The sequence below is a fragment of the Dendrobium catenatum genome, unplaced genomic scaffold, assembly GCF_001605985.2.
Source record: "Dendrobium catenatum unplaced genomic scaffold, ASM160598v2 fragScaff_scaffold_412, whole genome shotgun sequence".
In the NCBI taxonomy this organism is placed as follows: domain Eukaryota; kingdom Viridiplantae; phylum Streptophyta; class Magnoliopsida; order Asparagales; family Orchidaceae; genus Dendrobium; species Dendrobium catenatum.
Window position 1 is genome coordinate 783,862 of NW_021318874.1, and position 26,586 is coordinate 810,447.

The 26,586-nt window shown below is 30.9% G+C and overlaps 1 protein-coding gene and 1 non-coding gene across 2 annotated transcripts; both read right to left on the reverse strand.

The window, feature by feature from the left end:
• Positions 1-20,818: 20,818 nt before the first annotated feature.
• LOC110092717 (peroxiredoxin-2E-1, chloroplastic) lies at positions 20,819-21,870 on the reverse strand. The gene has a single exon (XM_020817376.2). The coding sequence runs from the start codon at positions 21,743-21,745 to the stop codon at positions 21,062-21,064; it is 684 nt and encodes a 227-aa protein (XP_020673035.1). The 5' UTR covers positions 21,746-21,870; the 3' UTR covers positions 20,819-21,061.
• Positions 21,871-26,066: 4,196 nt separating this feature from the next.
• Positions 26,067-26,586, reverse strand: LOC110092733. The gene is made up of 3 exons (XR_003700473.1): positions 26,536-26,586; positions 26,241-26,318; positions 26,067-26,168 (listed from the first exon to the last, which is right to left on the reverse strand). It is a non-coding gene; the product is annotated as an uncharacterized LOC110092733 (transcript).

Below are 26,586 nucleotides of genomic sequence, written 5' to 3' on the forward strand. Positions count from 1 at the left end.
TGATTTTACTCCTGTTGAATTGGAAATTCTAGACAATCAGTTGGAAACTTATATCATGGATATGCAGTCAGATCCACATTTTTCATTGTTAAAAGATCCTGGACATCTTGCTGAGACAATGATACAGAACAAGAAAGATGTTTTATATCCTCTTGTTTTCAAGCTATTAAAACTAGCTTTAGTTTTGCCGGTTGCAACAGCAGGAGTAGAAAGAGTATTTTCTGCAATGACTATCATTAAAACTCGACTGCGAAATAGGATTGGAGATCAGTGGATGAATGATACTTTACTCGCATATATTGAGAAGGAAATATTGGATTGTATTGAAAATGATGTAATTGTCAATCTTTTTCAAAATATGAAGAGCAGACGCTATAAATTGTAAGTATTTTGCATCTTATATTTAGTATTCGATCTTTTCGGTATTTTTTTGTATAACTCGGTATTGCTCGGTATTGATCTTCACAGAGCGGTATTCCTCATTATTACCAAATAATACCTAGCAATACCGAGCAAATACTGAGTTTTTTTGTGGGATTTTAATGCCGACCGGACGTTCCTCTACTCCGGTCGGAGGACCTAATAATTGTTCCAATTTACGACGTGATAAAATCTAAATTCATCGTATTGTGCAAGGGGGAAATAAAACCAGCTATTTATTTATTAATTTATTTTTATTTCAAATCATAGATTTATTTAGTTGATTAGTCTATTAAAATAATCTTTGGTGGAATTAAATTATTGTTAACTAAATTTAATTAATCATGTCATCTCTTGCAGCTGGCTAAGTATCCCCTTGTGCAGGTTAAAGTGTTGGTTGGCTCATTATTTTTGTAGTGGGTGCCATATGGCTATCAAGACGAGCGATAAAATTTATGAATTTTTATGAAGTTTATTAATTTGCTCGGCTGACCTTTATAAATATTAAGAAAAAAATAAATATCCAACATTTAAATATAAAAAAAATTATAATTAAACGTGCCTGGCATTTGATGTAAATTATAGAATAATCATAGCATATACAATGTACATAAAACAAATAAATAATTATATAATATTAAAATATGTTTGAAATTATTAATTTTTTAAAGACATTTTTTTAATACTATTGAGAAAAATATGATTTCCTCTGTTCTTTTTCAATCACCAATCATATTTTTATTTAGGCTTCGTTTGAGACGATTTTCTTACTGTTTATTAAAACAATTTTTCTTCTTCTTCAATCGCCAATCTTGTTTATATTTAGGCCTCATTTGGGACGACTTTTTTACTGCTTCTTGAAGCAATTTTATAGTACGAAAATTTTAATTTTTGTACTAGAATGCACATTTAAGAAGCAATAAGAAAATCTTACCAAACGAAGCTTTAGAGTCTGTTTGTGACAGTTTCAACATTTTATAATACTAATTGTACAACTATTGGCTCGATACGTAGTTCGTGTGCTGGTCTCAATGAGTTAATGAGCAAAGCTTAAACTGGTCTAAACTAAACTCTTTAGCTCCCGAGTTGGCTAGTTTAAAAAATATTAATTTCTTATTCTTTTTTGTCATTTTAAATATAATAATTATTTGAATCATAATCATTTTCTCTTTTTATAATAAATGAGTCAACTTGTGAGGCGACTTAAACTCATAGAATTAAGGAGTTAATGAGCAAAGCTTAAACTGGTCTAAACTAAACTCTTTAGCTCCCGAGTTGGCTAGTTTAAAAAATATTAATTTCTTATTCTTTTTCGTCATTTTAAATATAATAATTATTTGAATCATAATCATTTTCTCTTTTTATAATAAATGAGTCAATTTGTGAGGCGATTTAAACTCATAGAATTAAGCTCAAGCTCGATATCAAATCGGATTAATTTATCAAGCTCAAGCATTTGTCAGGGCTGACTCGAGCTCGCCTAGATAGAGAGAGAGAGAGTGAGGACACTTGATGTTGTTAAGATTTCCATTGAACAAAGTGGCACTCTAAGAGGTTTTCCAAGTTGGTTTGATTCACATAGGAAATAATTTTATTGTGAATTTGACCTCACAAAATAAATTAGCTAGCTACTTTTGTACTTTCATTTATCTATTTTTGATATTTTATTTAGCCATTAAGCAACTATCTATCTTTTTATTATTCTTCATAGGGTTGTACAACAAATAATATCAAGTATTTATCCCGTTATGTTGGGAGAATTTATTACGTGCAGACACCGAATGGTGTTTCGAGACCAACCAGAACGTACCACCATATTTTTTTGCTTGATACCGCTATCTACCAGATGACGTGGAATATTCTGGTTGGTCTCTGGACTGTCCGGTGTCCACAATGAACAATTTCTCCTCTATTGGGTGGCTACAAGAATCCTTTTTCTCCATTGTTTCTCGTTAAAAGTTAAATTTTGATTTAAATCTAATAAAGAAAGATCAATTGGTAATATTTTCTAACTAAATTTTTTTAGATACCTCTATCTTAACATATACTTTTTTAACCGGTTCATCTAAAGGCCGCCGTTTTATGTGAATTCTTTGTAGATTTGTAATAAAATTAAAACAAAAATGTTTGTGACAGCAAAAGCCCCATTATTTATAGTTGAATTTCTAAGGTGTATGTGCACAAAATTTCATGCAATTTAAATAAAAATAACTTAATAAGAGAGGTGGACAGTTTTGGAATTAAAAAAATGAAACAATTTAATTATATTATTTCACTGCTAAACAAGTTATTTAAATTGGCAGTCCCGGCACTTGAATTTTATATGCCTAGCCTTTTTGACCGTTAACTTCCATCTAAATATTCTCGCTCCAAATGGGTAGATTTTTTTTTTTAAAAAAAAAAACTTTTGAAAGCAAATTTTTACTATAAAAATTTCAGTTTAAATTTTTTTTATTAAAAATTATTTTAAAAAAATAATAAAAAAATGTTCCAAATAAAGCCTCACTTTTTGACATATAATGTTAAAAAACTTCTCTCATCAAATTCTTACTCATAATTTTTTTTTTAATTCTTACTCATAATTTATGATCATCAACTTCATATAAAGAAAAATCATTAAATATCAATAATCTTTCAAAATTAAAGTAGAAGATTTAATCTATGATGAATCTTATCGAGCGTTCTTTAATATTTATTTGATTTTTGATAAAAATTTATCTCTATCCTACCATATAAAATATATGGTAAATACAAAGTTATTGAGATAGTCATAAAATCATAGAATGCTAGCAAATATTGTTTGAATGATGACTACATTGATCCTCCAAGAAAAGTAAAGCAAGCCTCCAAGAAACAAAACTATATATACGCCTATATGCAATCATAGTAGCTAAGTTATTTTCTTCATAACAATTTCACTATTAACTTCACAATCATCCCAAATAGACCCTAAGTAATGACATCAAATATTATATATGTAGTTCAAGAGAGAAGCAGTGACAATTTTGCTGAAGAAAAAAAATATCATTAGATAGACAAAGGAGTAACACTAGAGTTTCATTTGAGACTGCTTTTTTACTGTTTCTTAAAATAACTTTTTAATACAAATCTTTTCAATTTTTGTACTAAAAAACTGCTTTAAGAAGCAGTAAGAAAACCGTCCCAAACGAAACATAAACCATAAAATTTATATTAGTACAAAATCATATGCTCTGTATGTTAATAACTTTTAAGACTCACATTTTCTTTAACCAAACAAGTTAACACATGCTACCAATTTGATACTCTAATTTTTGGCCTCAAACCTATAGAGAATGGTTAGATGCCTAATATAAATTGGAATCTTCAGCAGAAGCACAAACTCTATAAACAAATGATAAAAAAAAAAGCAGCCGGAAATTATCGATAGATATCTTGATAATTTCGTTAGTGTAAGAGTCATATCCAAAATTATCTACAATGTGACATCAAGATTATATTATAAAGTATATGATAATCTAGATCTATAATTTATAAGGGTTAATAGAGAACCGTTTAAATTTGGACTAATTCAAAATGGCATTAGATGCCTAACCAAAGAATATTACTTCCAAGTGTCAAATACTTATTTTGTGATTCCTATACAAAAGTATTTTGTAATTATCGAAAGAAAAAAAAGTAGGATTCCTTATCAGATGAAGTAGAGAAAGGAGAGAAAAAGATAGTTTAAGAAATTTTAGATTGGACAATAAAAACAATTTTGATAATTGCACACTTTAGATGGGCTCCTAAAGGAATATGCTGAATTTCAACAGGATTATCAGAATGAATATATGCAAGTTCCCAATTTTAATGAAAATATAATCTCATGGGTTGATAATTGTAGTCGACAATAATGATTGTAGGGCCAGATGTAAAATGATTGTAGTCGATCGGGTAATGACAAGCGGAGGATCATAGTCAAGTACAGCTGATGGGGAGTAGTAGTTGGAAGACAGTTGTCATAGGACCACCGTAATCAGATGACGGTATTCAGAGGATAATAGTTGAGTAACAGAGGTTGAAGGATTGTAATTAAGTGATGATAGTCAAAGAAGTATAATTGATAGACACTAGTCGAATGAGCAAAGTTGAGTGACAGTAATCGAAAGACTTTAGTGTTGTGACGATAATTTGTTTATGAAACTATATCCAGTTGCCAAATACTTGTTTTTGTGATTTGTATATATATAAAAAATGTAATTATTTAATGAAAATATCATCTCATTTTTAAAATTAGATACCCAACTTTCTTTTTTTTATTATGACATACGGGATGAGAAGAGTAAAGAAGAAAGGAAGAGAATAAGACAATTTTAGATTGGCAAATAAAAACAATTGTGATAACCACACACTTCAGAATTCAGATGCATGGTCACCTCAAGAAATATGCTGAATTGCAAAATGATTATAAGAATTATGTATATATGCCAGAATTGAATTTTATTTTAGGATAAATAATTTCCAGTGCAATTTTATGGTACTTAATTATAAAAAATTACATTCTAATTATAACATAAATATTATATATTTTTATTAAATATTTTTTTTTCTTTTTTATCATTTATTTTATACTTCATACACCAAAATATTTTAAAAGATCCTGACTTTTTTATTTTTTTTTAAATAAATTGAAATGCTTGGTAAAAGTTTATTTTAAAGCATGATTGTATGTGTTGATGATTTAATTTGAATTTAATTAGTTTCAATATTTTTTCCATAATTTAAGAGTTTAAGAAATCTTTGAGCAAAGATAGTGGATTCTATTGAAAATTTAATTATTTAAAATAAATTTTAGTAGAACTCTTGATATGTTTGGTGCGACCTTGATGGACTTGATTCTTTGTCAAATAAATTACACTCTAACTACCATGAAAAATCTCCATATTCTTTTGATCAGCTCCAAAACCTTTGATCAAATTTGAAGCTAAATGTCTAGCTTTTTTAATGTTTCTATTATCTCCATATACTTTATCTCTATGGTAAATAGAGCAACTATTATTTATAGCATAAATCTCCAAATTTCTAGTCCTCCTACCATGGTAAACACATATCCCGTTATTGATGATGCTCATTAATATTAGCGATAAAATTAGAATCGATACACTCAATTAGACAATTTTCACTAAGTTATAAGAAGCATATTAACTAGCCAAACTCACATTGACCAAAATTTGATCTTCTTCTAGAGGCTAGCTCATCTCCCATTTTACATCTAGAGGAGGCAGCAAACTCAACATAAACTTGAGGAAGAAACTCAAAACTTCTCTTAGAATCCTTCCACATATATAAAGGCTACTACAAGCTAAAAGAGTTGCTTATGTGATATTTTATAAGTGAGTATTACACGAGTATACATGAGAACGATTTCATCTCTTAATATTAATGAACTACCACCATTGAAGATTTTTGTAGCTTATATTATAAACTTTTGTTGTAGCCTCCATTATAGACATTATAGTAGCCTCATTTGCAAACTTTATGGTAGCCTTCATCTAGGATTTTATTGTAGCCTCCTTTATAGACTTTGTGGTGGCTTCCACCAAGGCTTTCATGGTGTTGAAGTAAGCCAATAATTTTAAAAATTCAACTAAGGTTGGTTAAGGAATTTATTATAAAAATCAATAAGGAAGTCCTTCAAATAAAGATAAAAAAAGTTTATTTTAGGTAATGTGATCTGCCTCAAGTGAAATCGTTATCACGCTTGTTATGCTATAAATAACATCATATATTGAAGAGAGGAAAGACTAAAGCTCTAATATCCATTATGTATGATGGAAGAGAGCAAAGCTGGTTTAGGGAGATTAAAAACTACTCGCATAAGACCGAAATAGTTCCATAATTAATGTATGACATAGCCAAGGGCCCTAGTAAAATGCAATGTATGAACCATCACTAATAGAACAAAAAGAAGAAATAGAAAATATGCCTCCTAATATGAACAAGTTCAGATATTTTTTTCCAAGAATTTAAAAAGATGCTCTCCAAATAGACCCATATTTGCAATCAAACAATCTCCCAAAATAGGAATCACCTTTAATAATTCTATAAATAAAGCATCTTTGTAAACCATATTAAAAGTACACAACATTGTGATATTGAAGCCCCGCCTTTTCTTTTAGGAAGACAAATAGATTCCTCTGAAAATGGGTGAATCTTATTAGTTTTATTGTCAACTTGATATAAAAAACTATACAAAATGCTGTAAGGCATTTCACTATCTTGTTAAGTAAAAATATGGATCTTAACTTGTAACTTAAGTTCCATATTTATCAAAATTAAATGCCTTATCAATATCAAACTAAGTACATAATCTATTAGGGTCATTTATATATACTTAAAAGTAATTGAGAATGCTATTAGCAATGATAATATTATTTGCTTAGATGTAACCAATATTGAAGAAACTATAAGCAAGATAGATAATAAGAGGCATAAATTTCTTTATGCAATTAGTTAGAATTTTAGATATATGATTTTAATTTGTAGAAGATATTTTGCCCCGAGAGAGAGAGAGAGAGAGAGAGAGAGAGAGAGAGAGAGAGAGAGGTTATAATTAATATGGTTGGTTGCATGAGTAGTGAGGAATATAATAATGATTTTAAGCTGCTTTATAATAAAAAAATGCATATTGGTAAAACAAACATTCCAATAACATTTCAAAAAGAGGAGAACAATAATTTTGCAACAAAACCATCTGAATTTGAAGCTAAGATTTTAGGAACTTCAAAGACATCCTATTTAATTTCTCATTTGTATGGACATGATAAACTAAGATACCAATTAATGCAATCAAAATTGGCCATTATTCTAACGAGTTAATTTTTGTGCACATTATATATAAATATATATACACACGCTTATAATAAGAAAATATTTTTATTATTTTCACTTATTTAGTTTGGAAATAAAATCACCTATTTGATATCTAACTACATTTGAACCAAAAGATCAATATTTTGACCCCTAATGATCCCTTAGTTATATTCTAATATAGTTTCTATGTCAATATCATTCATCTCCCTTAACTCCACTTGCTTATTTCCAACATTTTGTGCCCTTAATTTTACCAAATGTTCACATGACCTTAAAGTTTATGTTAGCTTCAAATGTTGGGCTTTGTATCACTTGCAATATTAATTATGGTTGCTATCCCTATTAGATCAGTTGATCTAACTAACTAAATAATAATTAAGATTGAAGGTCGGTCAGGTCTTGCTTGCCCTAAATGACATTCTCCTATAGCTTACTTTGCCATAATTTAGTAATTAGATCTTTCTTAAATTTTTCATCATTAGCTCAAATAAGTACAATGAATTATTTTGGCCTTCTCTCTCTCTCTTCTCTCTCTATCTCATTAGACAACTCACCTACTGCCTATGACCAAACGATCATATCAAATTTTATATTATATTAATTTCAAAATAAATTTAATAATTTTTAATTATATTTATACACACATAATCTCATATTAAAAAAATGACTAAATTAGTGCCCTAACTATTTTGAAGGATCAAAATAATGCTCGGTTTTATAAAAGTATCATCTTGGTCGTCTCTACAAAGAAAACAATTCTTCTTTCTTTAGGATCATTTAGGCCTCTATTTATTATGGAATTATTATGTGCGGTCATTTAACGACGTCAAGAGGCGAATGAGAACGCGTCACATTATTTTTTTGCTGTGTACCGTTCAGTATCAGATGACGTGGCACATTCTGATTCGTCTCTGGACCGTTTGGTGACTGCAAAGAATAATTTATTATATTTATGAAATGAAGGTCTTAAAATATATAGGACTTAAATATTTGATGAGTATTTAGATCTTTTTTAAAAAATCATGAGAAGATTTTGATACTTATCTCTATTAAAAAAAATTATATAACAAAACTAAAATAGGAAAAAAATTAGAAATTAAATTTAATTTACTTGCTCAATAATTACACTTTAATGAGGGCACGTAATCAATTTCCTCTGATTAATACTGCTCCAACAAACCTGCAAGCTGGGAGCTCACTTACCTATCGATTAATCAAAATTATATTAAAAATTTTACTCGAATAAAAATTTTGATTAGTGGAAACCAAATAAATAATTTGATCGTGAGGAGCACCTAACAAATATTAAGTATTGCAACCTCTAAAATGAAGGAATTGGCAGCAAAGTAACCTTAATTAACGGAGGGTTTATGACATTTGTCAAAGTTGATGACTGCGACTAATGACCTTTTGTGAGAGAGAGGTTTGACTGTGCGATTTTCATTTTTCACCTAAACTCTTTGTTTTTTTATCTAACTAACCTTTGCGCAGTTTTTTTTTGTAAATGAAAATTAATAAACTATTGCATTAGGGTTGAAAACTAGGGTTTAGTCATTAATTTTTTTTTTTAGAAAATGGGAAGAATACTAGAATAGTATTAATCATTTACTAAAAGAAAATTATTATTGGCCGTAGGACCAGGTGATTGATGGATTTGACCTTTGAATGATTTTTTGGACATTTAATAAAATTGATTTACAAATAAAAAAATTAAATTAATTCTTAATTTTTTTAAGAATAATCAAATAATTTCTTATTATATAAAAATGCCAATTTGATTTCTTGACATTTTAAATTGCAGAATTATTTAAATATTTATTTAAAAAGTCAAATAATTAAAATGAAAATTTTAAATAATAGAGATCATTTTGCTTTTTCATAAAAAAGAGAACCATTTTAATTCTTATCTTTTTTAACAAATATAAAGCTGATGAATTTTAGAGTAATTTTACTAAAAGCTCTATATTTGGAGGATACCTTCAAATATAGAGTTTTATTTGGGATGATTTTTTTACTGTTTTGTAAAAATGTTGTAGAGGAAATAATTTTTTAAAGTTACTGTAGAAAATAACTTTCTAATACTTTTTTTTTAAAAAAAAAATTTAGTGTTTGTGTTTGGAGTGGCCAGCCAAATTTTGTTGCAAGTATCACAAATTTAGATGACATATTGAGCAGAAAGATTCAGGCTTCGTTTGGGACTGCTTTTTTATTGCTTTCTAAAACGGAGTTTTAATACAAAAAAAAAAAAAATTTAACTAAAACTCCGTTTTAGAAAGCAATAAAAAAGCCGTCCCAAACGAAGCCTCAGTGTCGGTAGCCAGTTGGGATTGAGGTTTTGGCTTTTGCAAAGCCCCTATTTTACATGATGTGGGTCATCATATAGATCATTTTTATATAAGAGAGGTTATTAGGTGCACTCAATCAAATCTAATAATAGTTATATTGGATGTATATTAGTTTGTTTATATCGTAGTATTGTCAATCATCATTACTAATAGTTCTATCCTAGCAACTTAAAGTTGTAGATTATTCAATCTTATTTTTCATTTGTTTAGATTGAGGTTCTCATTTTCATTTGTTTGGGATGGCTTTCTTACTATTTCTTGAAGCAAATTTTTAATACAAAAATTAAAATTTTTATACTAGAAAGTTGCTTTAAGAAACAACAAGAAAGCCGTCTCAAACAAAATCATAATCATTTGTTTATATGTCATGTCTTTCTTTTACTTTCACATTTATGATGCACTTAATTTATATATCAATGATTTTTATACAGCTCAATATTCATATCTATAAAACACAGATGGCTTAAATTTCAGTGTTCAAAGCATATACCTCAATGTGTCTAAAAATGTTGAGAAATAGAGTGCCTAATTTTAATTTATGGAAGAGTAAATCCAAAAGCAAGTATGATGAATCTTAAATTACTATAAAAGAAAATTAAGCAACCCAGTTTCAATCATATTTACGATAATCCATAGCAGTTTAAAATTAACTTATCGTCATATCATAATTATTATTGATCTAGTTGTTGGATAAAAGAATACTAAGCCTATGAACATTTTTCTATTTATTGTATTTTCATTTAGGGTTAATGATTGACAATATTTAAGTAGTACGTCGTAGGAGATTATAAATAAAGTAGTTGATGAATTCAAGAAGAATGGATAAATGTAACAAACTAAAAAAGCATTGATATCTTATAATTTTTATTTGGTCACAATTGGAGCAATTGAGGAGTTTCAATTATTTTTTAAGCAAATTCAACAATATTCTTTTGTTTAAGATCTCTCACCAAAAGAGACTATCCATAATACACAACTATTTCTTTTTATTTAATGAAAATATATGATCCCTACATGCATCTTTATATTCCATAATTGCATCCATCCATTTAGTGAATTTTGTGTGGATTTTTATTCTTTATGAAAGATTTTGTTAAAGATATGTTAATCTTGTTATTATCTTGCATACTTTTATCCATAATTTTATAAATGTTCTTGCAAGACAAAAGTACACCTATCTTGATCCTTCATAATGTATTTTAATAAATATTTGATGACCAACATATTTCAAGTTTTTTTTCTCCAAAGCTTCCATAATCTTGTTTATGTACATAGCAAAAACCAACCTTATTGACTAAATGATTATGATTCAATTATAAAATGATTAGATGAATGCATCCATTTTTAATTAAACTCCCATTTGAGAATTAATTAGCTAAAATATTTATACAAGTAAACCATAATTTTCATTAATTGTAGATATTATTATAATGAATGATCTGAATCATTAGACAAACAAAACACATTCAACAATCATGACGTAAACCAATAAATGAATTCTAATTGTCACAAATGATTTGATATCATCACAATAAAGATTTTGATCATTGAATAAAATCCAAGAAAAATTGATTATTTATATTACAACACTTAGTGATGTAAATCATTGGATGAACTCCAAAGATCATCAATCATGCCCCTACCTTGCATAAAAAGGTATACATATCATATATTTACAAGAATGAATTATTATTAGCCAGGTGATGTGATAATGAGTGGATGAAATGGTTAGAGGGCAAGACATGAGATTGATTGGTATTAATAATAAGGAGGTTGGTTTGTTTTTGTTCATCGAGCTAGGGTAATGTAAGGGCATCAGGGTCACAACTTCTACACATCATACTCATTAACATAGAAAAAAAATATGAAAGGGTTATAATCTCAAGATATGGAGTAAAGGATGCTACCCATCATGAGTTTGACCATGAAGTATAGATAAAACAAGACTAACCAAAGGCCAAGCATATGACTTTGGTGGTTCCTATGTAGATAGTGCATATGGTTGGGTGAATTCCATATCCCATAAATCTAAAGTGATAAGTCTATGTCACGGGCAATTAATCATGAGAAAAGATTGATGAGATTGTACGATGAATATCAATGGAGTTGCCATAACACAATGCTTTAGATTGTTGGAGGAATATCTAGAGAAAGAGGTGGGAGATGATGATTATGAGGAATAGGAGGATTAGGAGTTTGTATTTGGATTTGCATGTTTCCCTACTATAACTATCAAAGCAATGATGGTGTGTTGAACTTGTATTTCAAATTATATTACTATATTTTGTACATTCTTACATTTTAATATCAGACTAATTGTGTTCTATGATTTATATTTAAGTAATTAAACTCACTTTTTATTCATTTGAAATTTTAAGATGTATGTATATAACGTTATATGCATTTTACTTGTTGTATATGTTTATGTATATTATGTTTGAGTGATTATTGTATTATATGCATATTACCTGTAAGAAGATAAGCTACAAAATGCTATCTATTTGAAAACTATTTGAAGCTAGGTTATGAAAACTATTTCAACCTAACTAGAAATTATGGTGAACAAGTGGCTATCAGTTGTAGATTACACAAATTTGTGTCTATATACTACTGTTTGCAAGTAAAAGAGAGAAAAAAAAAACTTACTAGAGATGGCTAAACATATTTAAAAAAATTCACTTCAAACATTCATCAAACAACTAGAAGCAATTCATCAAGATGACATTTAGAACTCTCGAAACAAACTACTTGCGATTCTCTTCTCTTTCTCCGTCTCTCCCCTTGCCTCTCTATTCTCAATCTTTTTTCAAATCGTTCAAAAAAAAAAAAAAAAAAAAACTTAAGCTTGTCCTATATTTTCTAATCAATTAAGGTTTGATACTTCAACTTATATATTTATCAATTCAATGTAAAACCACCAAACTTACACATAATCATATATGAGATTTTCAAATTTTTGCACAACAAACTTCATATTTGTGTATGTATATATATATCACCATATGATTCATACATAAATATTAAATTAATCAATACTTAGCAATCATCCAACCAATTTGTCAAACTCCTAAAATAAATTCCTCACATGACTCATCATATAATTCATATATAACATTGACTAACCACCTAACACAAAAAAAATACAACTTCTAAGTGCATAGCTAACATTTAAAACCTTGATTGGCATTGTTGCAAGCTGAACACATCAAGAGATTCTAATAGCATGGCTGTGTTTCATCTTACTTCTTTTTTTCTTTGCTAACACTTAGACATTTCTGCTTCAGACTTTATTTGGAATAGTTTTCTTATTGCTTTATAAAAGAGCTTTTTCAGTATAACACTTTTAACTTAAAAAACTTTTGTACTAAAAATCTGCTTTGAAAAATGATAAGAACGTCGTCTCAGATGAATCCTAAATCACTATTAGCCTCTATGCCATATGAATGAATTAGAGACAGCTCTGTTTCAATATTTTAAGCTATATTATTATTGTTACTACTATTATGAATGATTGACTTAAGTTTTTAGAGGCCTCTTTCATGCTCTAGGTGCATGCAACAATGCCAATCAGTGCTTCAAATCTTAATAATATAATTTGATTGTTAGAAAGCTAAATGACAAACATTTGGTTGTGCAGAATAATTGTTTGCAGGTGCTGCAATGCTAACAGTTGAGTAATGAGTATATAGGTGCACAGCTCCATTTCAGATAGATTGGATATTTTGTTATTCTGAAATTTGAATTAAAAAATGATTATTTCTTGATTTAGTTTTGATTGATTTAGATTTGGAATTTTATCTGAACTTATTAATTTAAATAAATAATTATATATATAATTTAGAAATTTAGAAATTGAAAATCTTATTGTCATATCAAACCTAAGGATGAAAATTATATATGATGATAGAGAGAGAGTTTTACGTCTCAATATTGCATGAAAATCAAGTACACAAAAAGAGAAAAAGAATAGGTGAAAATGCTAGAATTTTTCTGTGAAAAATAACGAAAATTCACCAGTTCTTTTTCAGTTGAAATAATTCATTATGTAAATAATTTTATAGTTTTTATTTGAATGATCATAAATTCATATATTTATGTTTTTTTTATTTATTTTTCTATTGAAAATTTAATCACATGGTACCCTAAAGTTGATCAATTGAAATCTAATCATATAATAGTGATTTTAATAGATTAAAAGAATTTTTTTATGACCCAAATTGTGCTTTTTTATTTAAATTGGAAAATATCTTAAAGTTATATGATAGACTTCAAGCCATATAAAATTATGATATTAACCATTCTTTTAAATCTCAATTGAGGTTTCGTTTGGGACAGCTTTTCAGACAACTTTCTTGCTGCAGCTTTTTAGTTCAAATAAAGTCTAAATTTGATTTGAAATTCTTTGAAAAACATTAAAAGATATAATTTTTTTTATTTAAATACAATAAAAATTTATTGTCAGCTTCCTACATGACAAACATTTGTTTGTGCAAAATAATTGCAGCTTTGAAGAGGCATATGCTCTGATGCCAATAGTTGAAGTAGGTGAGGACCTTCAATATTTTAATTTGTAACAGTGTTTCCATTCAAATTAGGGATATGTAAGCAAAAATTTTGTTGTTCTGAAAAATTAGAATCAAAGTTATTAAATCTATTCATTTAGTTTCATTTGATTTGATTTAGATATGATATTTTATCTAAACTGGTTTTTTAATTCAATTTTAAGATAAATAAAAAAAATAAAAAAATCAATTCAAATTGATTAAATATAATAGATATAATTTATAAGGTTAGAAATTAAACATTGAGTTGTCAAATCAAACTACAGATTAAATTTAAAATAAATATGTCAAACAAAAGTATTAATAAAATGATGGACAAATAATAAATAAATATCATAATTAAAATTTTATTTGAATTTATAAAAACAGTCAATAAAAAAATGAATGTTTGAATGACAGTTTTTACATAACATTTTAAAAATTTTATCTTTAAAATTTATTTAGTAAAAATATATATTTAAAATTATGGATGAAAAAAAAAAATTTTAAAACATAAGCTATCCCAAACAAAGCATGAGAGTCTCTTTAGGATGACAACATCATTTTATAAAAGTAGTTGTAAAGCTATAATGAAGTAACTTTTTTTTTAAAAATTGTTGTAAAAATGAACTTCCAAGTTCCAAATATAAAAATTTCTTGAAAGTAATGGTCACACAAAAATAATGATTACAGTATAAAAAAAATAATTTTTTGTACAACTCGGTATTGCTCGGTATAACTCGTTATTGGGTCTTCACATGATGGTATTCCTCGTTATTACCAAATAATACCTAGCAATACCGAGCAAATACCGAGTTTTTTGGCGGGATTTTAGTGCTGATCAGACGTTCCTCTACGTATGTTCACCGGACCAAATAAAAGTTACTATTTTATAAAAAAAAGTACGAAAGCATTTCAGAACGTGTAAGAGAATTCAAAAGCTACCATTGCAAGATTAATAAATTCTACACAGCTCACCTTGACCTATTGATTGCGAGCTTATGCTTCCAATTAAAAGGTCTTGAATTTGAGTCTTTGTGTATGCGTTGTGTATGAATTTACCTTAAATCACCTAAATGTTCAAAAAAATAATAATAATAAATGCACGGTGGCCATCCCACATAGTTTCTAATGAGACATTTGTTACAGGGTTCTCATTCTGACTCTGAAGGATGATTAGAAGTAGCTGATAACTCCGGAGCTGACAGGATGCAAGCTCCTCGAAGCTGGGAAAGGCTCACATAACCTACTAGTCGCGTGTTAAAAATTTTAGTCAATACAGATTATATTTTACGTCTAAACAAACGCACCAAAGTTCAACATACATAGATAAAAAATGATAGAACTGGCGAATATTTTATGTGAAAAATCTAGAAAGAGAAAAATCACAATGCCTAACCCAGTTGATATGAGTCCACTAATATTTTTAATCAATTACAAATGATGTCGTTCCTTGAGGGAAGGCATCAGGTCAATGTAGAAAATATACATCATATACATCACTTTACATATATGAAAGAATTTAATGTCGTGAGAGCTGTTCTTAAAAGGGTTGACTTGCTCCTTTGATTAGTAGGATTGTATTTGGATGGCAGATGTTAGAAGAACCGTAGTAGGCAAACGATGATGGTCGGAAGGACCGTAGTAAAGCAATGAAGGTCAGAAGGATCATAGTCGGACGATGAGGGTTGGAAGGACCACACTTGGCGGGCGACGGAGGTAGAGAGGATCGTAGTTGAGCAACGGTGGTCAGAAGGATCGTAGTTGATGAGCGATGGAGGTCGGGAGGATTGTAGTCAGGTGAAGGTGGTCGGAAGAACCGTAGTCGAGCAATGATGGTTGAACGGATTTTACCAGGCGAACAGAGGTCAAAAGAAGGCTTGTTAGTGGCTTCCATATGGATATATGAGGGTTATGGTCGGCCAAAGGTTCATAAGTGGCGACCTGGTGACACAAATTCGTCGGCGGTGGTGCTAGGGTGGAGCTCCAACATTCTTCAAGCTCTATAGCTCTTCTCTTCTTCCTCCCCCCTCTCATATGAAGAATAAAGAGCTATTTATAGTTTTATGGGAGTGTTCTGACTAATAAATAAAGAGAAGATCGTGAGCAAATTGGGAGTGTTCTATCAGACAGCTCATAACGACATGTTGATCATGGAGTGTTTATTAAGCAATTAAATGCTTTAGAGGTGTTAGAATTCATCGATTTTGGGCTCGTTGGATTAGTCACGGCGAGCTGCTCAATTTGACTTTAAACATGCTGTATTTGTATATCATTTGGTCTTCCAATTTATGCTTTGAACCTTTCAACTATGCTTTGGTCATTTGATTTGAACTCATTTGGACTCGAATTTGGTTTCGTTAGGTTCATCTCTTTGAGATGTTCAATTTGACAATAAGCTTGCTGAAATCAGAATTTGGATGATCCCGATTGTAATTTTTTATAATTTCTGAAAATTTGCGCCGGATTAAGATAACTTTTAATGATATATCCCTACTAAATTTTGGTATGAGTGTGAATAAATCTGCACAACTCGTCGCCCGAGTCAGTTAAATCAAGTCTCACTAAAAAACTTAGATTTCATTTGAGACAATTTTTTGGTTGCTTCTTAAAGCAGTTTTTTAGTATAAAAATTTTTATTTTTTACTTAAAAACTGCTTTAAGAAGCAACAAAAAAGTCGTCCCAAACTAAGCCTTAAACAGGTTCAAAAAACTGTTGAATGTGAAGCGATTTGAACTGCCTCCAACTCTGAACTCATAAGCTTCAAATCACCAAATGGTAGATTTCATAAAGTCTCCTGAGCATTAGAACTTGCTCAATGCTCGGTATTGAGCCACTAAATTCGACCAGAATTCATGAACAATGCTATTCAAACAAAGAACAAGGCTACTCTCCGTAAGTACTCATCAAGTAACTATGAGTACTTGATAGAACTCACCAATATTCACTCTCAATCCAAAACTCGCCTAGAAGTTCTCAACTAGTAGTCGATTACACAGCTAGTTACACTGAGTCCAGGTAATGCATTTTCTATATAATCACACTATTTAGCCTATTTTATTCCACAGATCTTAGCCCTCACATATAAATAGGAGCCATTTGTCGTGCATAGACATCATGGGATGTTGTAATTTTATGTTGAAATATTATCACAACAAAATCTCTCACATAATCCCTTTAAGATTCTACTAAGCATAGCCACCTCCAGAGCATTTTCCGTTGCACATACATGACCATAATAAATTTTGCATCATCCACAAAGATTATGGTCACAACATAAGGGAATGTTGCCACCTTCGCAACATGATTAACTAACTCATAACAGCAAAATGAATTCAACCTTGTTGAACATTGACAACAACTAGATAAGATGCTAATGCTGGAGGATGAGAATGAACCCATTGCAACCAAAGCTCTTCACATCACAAGTGTCTTGTCATCTAGGCGAATCTTGATGGAGTTGAAGTAAAAGCATTGAGACGTAAATTTAGCCTCAAAGAGCTAAAGTCTATAAGTTTTGAAAGAACCTCATTCTTGAAAAATAAAACTAATCATATATAGGGACCATGCATTTTATCAATATAGAGTAGTTGGAATGTATATATTTTAGAAATACATGAGTTGTTTTGTTGCATGCAAATCAAATGCATTGAAAAGCCTTTTATTTTTACAATGATATATTTCAAATACATTAAAATAAGATGAATAATGGTGAGTCGTAGCCAAGGATGGCAAGGGGTAGATGATGGGGGTTGAAGCTTGCAGCAAAGGGCAGGTAGAGGTGACATTTGGGGTGGTGGTGGATGGGTTGCGACAATGAACGAGAGGATAAGATGGGCAAGCAACTCCGACGAGTGAGCAGCGGCATGTGATGTGCAACAACAATAAGTAGTGGTTGCTGTTGATGAAGCTGAGGTCATGATTTGTGAGTTTTGCTTGCATTTAGAATTAGCCTAATTTGAGTGAATTCTAAATTCATGTAAATAAGCATTCTGGTGTAATACTTTACACAAATATTTAGCATACAATTTATTTCAAATCAAACAATAAAATATTACAACCCATGCATTTCTTTTACTTTATACTCCTAATACTTGCAACCAAACACCCCCATTACAAAATTTGTCCTCAATTTAGGCTTCACATCAAATCATGGTATCGATTTACGTTTCAAATTAAATATGATAATCAATTAAATCTTTCAATATTAAAACAAAATAAAACAACTTTCTATGATTTAATTAGTAGATCTAATGCTTGTCATGCCAAAAAATTTTCAAGTTGGGTTTTATTAAATCAAGATTTATAGGATTTATTAAATCTTACTTATATTAAATCCTACTTGTAGCCAAACAACACAATAGTTTGAAGACAAAAAGAATGGCATTCTATAATGTATGTTCAACAAATTGAAAATCTATTATTACTTTTTTTTTTGTTTTAGCTTATGTTAGATTTAAGCATCATCTAGACTCTCCACATCTCATTCAACCTGATTCTACATGTATGTTCTGGTAGGAAGAAGAGACAAAATAGGAATGATTGCAAAAAATAGAAAAGATGAACAGAGAATACAGTGAGAACTCCTGAAATTATCTTATCAAATATCTTCTAAACTAACAGATATGGAAAATCATTATCATGGTTTAGGTTCCTGCTAGCAAATTTCCTCCGTTCAGCAGAAAGTATGCAAGCCAAAAGCAGGTCATCTTTGAAGTGGATGATGCACTTCAGCTATTTAAATAACTTAGAAGTAAAAGAAACAACAATACGGCTAGTAAATATGCATACTTAGCAAAGTTTCATCAGAATATAAACAAAAAATTGAAGATTCTTCTGTCAATATGTTGCTGACATGTTATATTCCATGTCTTCTAGCAATTTCCATATACCATATTTGGCAAGTAAAATAATGCACCAGGAACTAAATTTTAACACTTTTGCTCAATACCTTCGTATCTTAACTCGCACTTATATCACCATCACTTATGCTCGGAGCCTTGAACCAAAAGTATGACAGTTAAATAATGAATGGATTTAGTAGTGATTTCCAAACATGATTGCTCACATCTTTTAGCATACCATGGCCTCACTGCTGCCAGATCTCTTAATCAAACATTCTACAAAAACAGAATTCTGTAATTGCAGCCCTATAGCTATTAGGTCTATCCCTTGAAAACATTTGCAGGTTCAAGATTTTGGGAATGAGGAACAAATAGTGTGAATATGAGCAGGAAGGGAGATAAAACAGCTAATCAGATTGCCAAGTTTCCCCAAGTCAATTTCGTATTATTGTGTTGTACCATTTTATATTAAATAAATACGCTACAAGTTTAAAAAAGATGGATAATTTAAGATTCATGAGGGAGAGTCCTGATATTGGGAGGATGAATTATTACGTGCGGACACCAAATGTCGTCCTGAGCCCAATTAAAATGCGCCACATCACCCCCTACTTGATACCACGGCTCAGTACTGTTCGGTACTGGATGACGTGGTTGCACCTGATTTGCCTCTGGACGGTAAGCTGTGTCCGGTGTATGTACAAAATAATCTCTCTATTGGGAGACCACCAGCAGAGACCTAGAGCATGAGGTTGCGGGCATCCTAAGGGGCCTTCTATTAGGAGCAGCCAATCCTTGGAAATAGGGAGCCAATATGGTAAACATGAGCATAGAAATACTTTAAAATAGCAAACCAGATTACTAAGGTCCTTTAGGTCTCATTTGGCAGTATTAAATTGTATTGTTTGATATGAAATACAGACACCACAAATCTCAGAAAAAATGGGCAAACTGCTCTACAAATATGGTTCCCATGATTATGAATCCATAGAGGACATTGGTATTGTTGACTGTAACCATTCCACCGACATACCCAAACGGAACGACGCGATCTCCTCTGCCGGTCCCACCTCACGACGCTTCATCCTATTATACGATAGGTTCATAACCTATGTGACATCCTTAACGACTAGCCTTAATCGAAAGTTCTCTCTCGTTATCGGGAGGGGTAATTAACTATAGGGGCTTGCGCCTATAGGAAACCAGAACTCAGATCAAAAAAGTCCTCACTAAATGAGGACGAAATCTCTGGGTAGTGTCTTATCTATAAAACCCAATCTGCCTTCTAAAAATTCTCCCGGGATCACACATCCTAAAAATTGGAATTTTTCGGAGCCCACAGGTATTAAAAACAATGCTTTGTTCTCATATTTCTCACATAAATCAAAATGGTGATACCATGGATTTCTAAAAACAAAAGTTAAATGATTGTAATGATATAAAATGATCAACGACTGTATAATACAAAAAAAGTTTAAACAAAGTTAAAATCTTTAGAAGTTGGGCAAAAAAAGTTTTGCAAGAGCACAAACCACAGGAATGAAAACGTAGGAGCATGCATTAAGTTCATTAAGCCTAAGGCTTCATTTGGGACTTCTTGGAAGCAGCTTTCTAGTACCAAAAAGCTGTTTTAAGAAGAAATAAATCAAATAGTCCGAATAAGAATGACAATAATGATAGCGGTGAAATTGAATTTTAACACACCTATCTTGAAAAGAGTATTTATATTACTACCCGATACAAATCTTAAGAAAGCAAGTAACTATGACCAAAAAGAAAATGGAAAGCATCACCAAGATTAAACGAAATTTAATAACTAAAGGCCACCAGGCATGGCTCATCAAGAAAAAAACTTAATTAAGGGCATTATCAAATAAAAAGAGCAAGTTTTGTTGGGATTAGTTCTTTCAAAACCTATAGGGAATTCAAACGAACATATTGTAAGCATGCAACAGATGGATGGATCAAAGGATGAAACCCAAATCCAAAGGCAAATTCATCTGTTTTCGAACATATCCTTACTCAAGAAGCGTGATCTAGCCAGGGCTAATGAAGCAGAGAAAGGAAGAAAAACACTCAGAGGGCATTGAGAATGTCATCCGCGCTGCTAATAGTAAAAGCACCACCTTCTTCCAGGTTTAGCAGCTTAACCACCCCATCCTCCGCCAGCAAGGAATAGCGCCTTGACCTAACGCCAAGTCCAACTGGTTTGTCCCTGAGATCAAGTTCGACACCGAGGGCCCGAGTAAACTCCCCGTTGCCATCAGATAGGAGCAGCACCTCGTCACCAATCTTAAGATTCTCCTTCCAAGCCTTCATCACAAAGGCATCGTTGACAGAGACACAAGCGATGGTGTCCACGCCCTTGGCGCGCAGCTCCCCGGCCTTCTCGACAAAGCCAGGGACATGCTTCAGTGAACAAGTTGGCGTGAAGGCTCCCGGAACGGCGAACAAAACAGCTTTTTTTCCCTTGGTGAGGTCGGAAATGGAGACAGTCTGAACCTTGTCTTCGGAGTCCAGGTACGACAGGGTAGCATCAGGTAGCTTGTCGCCGACGGAGATGGAAGCGGTGGCGATGGATGGGGAGGCAGATGCGATGAAACGAAGGCCCCGGCCAGATCGGAGGGGCTTGGAAAGGGAAAGGAGGCGTCTTGGGAGGGTCAGGGATTGAAAGCGAGCTGCCGAGGCGAGTGAAGTGGATGGGAAGCGGAGGAGTTTTGACGCGGTGAGAGAAGCCGTGGTTGCTGCCATTGCCGCCATTGGAACGGATCGGATTGAGGGGGGAAATGTAGGGTTTTCCTTTCTTGATATGGGGGACCTTGAGGGCCAGAAGCTGGTTGAGACTAGAGGGCTTTGGGTGGACGCCGTGCACGGAGGAAGAAAAGAAGGATTAAAGCCGGAAGGCAGATAATTTTCAAGCGGTGCTAATTTGAAAATTAATGATAAAAATTATCAAAAAATCAGATTGAAAGTTAATCTTAATTAATTAGTTGATCTAAAAGTATTTTTTTTCATTTTAAAATTTATTAATTTATGATAAAAATAAATCTTCATTAAAAAAAAAAGATTAATTACCTTTTTTCCATATTCAATAATACATCTCAATTTTTAATAGAGATTTATCTTTATCTAGAGAAAATTTTTGTTGCAAGAATATTCATATATCTCGCATCATGAGCTACGAATTCACATATTTTTTAAGAATTATTTTATATTACAAATAAAATTAATTGATTCTTATCAAAGAGTGTAATAATATAACTGCATATTTTATGGAGGTAAGACCAGCCAATCAAAACTCAAACAAAAATAAAAATTCCAATCGAACTATTAGGAAATAGATAAATTAGGCCATAACATTGCTCGACATAGTGATCATCAAATTTAGACTTCGTATGGGACGGTTTTTTTTCTTTTGTTTTAAAACAGTTTTTTATAACAAAAAATTCTTGAATTTAAAATTTTTGTACGAAAAACTGTTTTCAAAAATATTATGAAAGTTGTCTCAAAGATAACCTTAATTTTATAAAAATAATAGAAAATACAACTTAATTGATTTCATAACTATAAAAGCACATTTGATAAGCTTAACTAGGAGGTGCAATGCCCTTTAATAAGAAACCATAGTTAGGTCGGCCAAGTGAAAAAAGAGGTGAAACAATAAAATAAACAAATTTTGATCATGATTCTTGGTCGGTAAGATTATTCTCATTTTTGCGAGCGAAAGAAAAACTTGTGAGGAGCTAATTAACATATAACTAATCAAATTATAATTATTTGTATTACTTGTAACAAAACTCTCAAAATTATAGGGAGAAATGAAGAATGATCAAATCTCTTCTATCTCTTTTACTTTGAGGAGAAGTTTGTGAGATCTTTTAAGGCTTTGTTTGAAACAAACTTTCTTACTGTTTTATAAAGCATGTTTATAGTATAAAATTTTCTAATTCAAGAAATTTTTATATAGAAGTTGATTAAGAAAGCATCAAAAAAATTTTCTCAAATGAAGCCTAAATATTATAGTTGTTGAAAAGTATGGATCTCTTCTTGAATGCTCATTGTTTAATCAAGAAGCATATTTGAAAACTATAATCCTTCCTATCCAAGGCCCAAGCAATCCTCTCTCAATCTCTTCTCATCAAAGCTTTTTTTTTTTTCTATCAATCAATGTCATGATCTAATCAAGAGGCTCAAATCTAATAAAAATATTATTTTTATATTTCAATGATGTATTTATTTGTATAAAAATTCTTATAGCTATCAAAATTTGTTGGAAGAGGAAATTGAACATTTTCATAGTATTAAATTATTAGAAATGATGTGATGTTAAGGTGCAATAATATATTACATTTCTGGTAATATATGCAATTAAGATGTACAAATTGTTCAAAATTGTCATTAACATTAACTATTGTATGTTACTGAACATTCGTAAAATGCTTAACAATAAATTAGGCATTTTTAGCAAAGAGCTTATTAAAAACATATATATATATATATATAACATAGCTAAGTGTTTTTGGGTTCAAATCTTATGTATATATATAACATTCATTCATGGACCGCTATAAATCTCCCCAAAGCTACTAATTGCTCACCAACACCAAACTACCCCCACAATGTCGCTATATCTCAAATGCTAATGGCTTGAGAATTGTATATAAAGAATATTTATAATTTGAACATCATAAATGTTTGAAAAAAAAGTTCAAAAACAAAAGAACTCTCCAACATGAACCACCTAATGTTCTTAGGGGAAAAAAAATTAGCTAAACACGATAAATAAGTAATAAATGGTTAACTAAACATGATCTAAAAAAAGTTGGGTATATTTAGCTTATTTTGATCTATTGAGTGAGAACTTTAACTAGGAACTAATAGATCTTAGATTCGAAGGAATGTGAAGTGTGTAAGTTTGCATTAATTGTATCAACTGTCAAAAAAAAGTGGCAGTATTCTTCTTTAAATGGTTAAGGTCAGTAACAGCTGCAACCCTGCAATGTCCTTAATTTCTCAATATGAACAATCAAATTAATATTGGTGGCCAATGGAAGAATTTCTAATCCTCAAAATCGATTATTGATTTATGAAGGAAATTAGATTTCCTATCGAACAGACTTCAATTCTATGAAATATGTCCTTATGATCTAATATTTGATTCCATCTTCCAAACTCAATCTAATATTTTAGTTAGGTTCCATTTGGGACATCTTTCGTACTATAAAAATTAAATTTTTTATACTAGAATGCTATTTTAAAAAGCAATAAGAAAGCCGTCCCACACAACCTTAGTGAGATGAAAGCACTGCAGGGGAGGTAATTAGTTTATTATATACTGCTGAGGGCATTGATGATGTAGTTGTTTGTGATATATATAAGTCTCAGATAAAATGATTGGACCAAACTTGAATAAAATTCAACTCAAAATCAATGCAAACAAGTTAAAAGGCTCTTCTAAATTGTCACTCATTTTGTATTCAAAATCAAATCAATATAATTAAGACAAATATCGAGGGAAGGGATTCGGGAGCTCAAAATTAATTTTAGATTTCGTTTGGGACAATTTTTTTTGCTGCTTTCTAAAAGCCGCTTTCTAGTATAAAAAAACTTTTATACTAAAAAACCGTTTTAGAAAGCAATAAGAAAGCTGTCCCAAATGAAACCTTAATTTATGGAACACCGAATCAAATGGGATCTGATATCATTTTGAAAAAGCAAAAGCCAATAAACATGTGTGACAGTATTGTAAGGGAGCTATAGGAGTTCAAAATCAAATGCGCCTTCTAAGTATAACCAATCAAATGATGAATTTAGTATCATTTTCACAAAATAAAACCAAATCAATTATCAAAGGGCCAAAGCCAGACCAAAACCATAGAAACTATATAAAACCTAAAAATCCCAAGCATTCCCAGCCATGACATCCTGAAGTAAATGCTTCATCACCACAAAAAACGGTTTCCTCTCACAGCCAAAAAGCATCAAGGTCTATAATCCGAGAATCAGAAAAAACAAAAAGGTGAGAATTTATTCGCCGATTATTCATTTGGCTGCACAAACATGCTTGGATTTCCTGTGTGCTTGAAAAGCATTCTCAGAATTGAAAGTCCTACAAGCGCATTATGAAAGCAAAATACATTAAATTTTAAATTTCCAATCCCTTTAGGATACTAACTATGTTGCACCGATACACCTATTTATGAAGGTGTGTTGTATGCGATACATTGATATACGGATACGTCTTTGATACGGCACCGATACGTGTCGGATACTGCTTTGCCGTATCCAATTAAAATACTATTTAATTTTAAAAGGACACATCCGATACGCATGTCCGTTGAAAAAAAAAATCCAAAAAAAAGACCTAACGAGCGAGGTTCTCTCATTTTCGAGATGGATTTGAGTCTCTTGATGATATGTGAATATTAGAAATTGCTAATCTTTCAGTTGATGGCCCTATATTAGAAAATATGATATTTATTGAAAATGAAATAGAAGTTCAAAGACAAACCACTAAAGAAGATAATTATAGCATTCCTTCTATTGAATAGTTGAAACTTCATGTACTAGATAATTTATGTTTATGCTTTTGTTGTTGTACTAGACATTTAATGCTTATTTTTATTTTGATATTATAAGCTACAAGGCTACAAATGATGTTACTTTCATTTTTTTTTTTGTAATTTCAAATATTTTGTTTTGATTATTTTCTTAATTTTTATGTATGATTTATAAATTATAATGTCATGTTCGCGCCGTACCCGTATCCTATATTTTTAAGAATTGACATGTCCCGTATCTGTATCCTGTTATATCCGTATCGTCGTATCCGTATCGGTGCAACATAGGATACTAACAATATAAAGGCAATAGAAGAAGACCTGTTGCGGGATTTGAAAGTTGCTGATCCGCTAGATTTTGAAGACTGCTGAGGCTTCCCACCTTGCTTAGCTGGGTGGGGAGTTGCCACATGAACGTGTGCTTTCTTTCCATCGCCGCCTGCATGGAGGTTTTATCCATTAAAAACCTGACATACGATAGAAATCTCATTTTAGATGAGAAGAGTTTCAGAAGAAAAAAAACCTATTTTATTGTTTTCAACTGGAGTCACAACTTTAGCCTTTTTTTCACGAATAGGAGATTTTGAAGCAGAATCAAATTTCCTTCTCTTGTCAACTACAACCTAAAGAAACATCAACCAAAAATTAGTAGTTTTAGCAACAAAAGAAATCCAAATATTTGACGCAACAAATACCATCTCTGGAGTACTCTCGTCCTCAGAGCTATCATCCCTTTCTTCTTCTGAACTATCTCCTGATGAGTCGACAATGTCCTGTGAAAAAGAAGACCATCCATGATATTTATAATGTCAACTGGAAACGGTCGCTAGTAACAAGAATTATAAAACAATCCAAAATTAAGGTTTGAATTGGATATTCGACCAAAATATACCCACAAAGGGTAAAGAGAACTGAAAAAGACCACATGTAACACAAGGAAATGGGAGAAATATCATTCAGTAGTAGCAGAAGCAGAAAAGGGACAGCAACCTCAGTTTTATTAGAATCTTCTTCAGAATCATCGTCATCCTCATCCTCATC

Coding starts and splice junctions, on each gene's coding strand:
- LOC110092717 (XM_020817376.2), bottom strand. CDS start 21,745: ATGGCGGCAATGGCAGCAACCACGGCTTCTCTCACCGCGTCAAAACTC.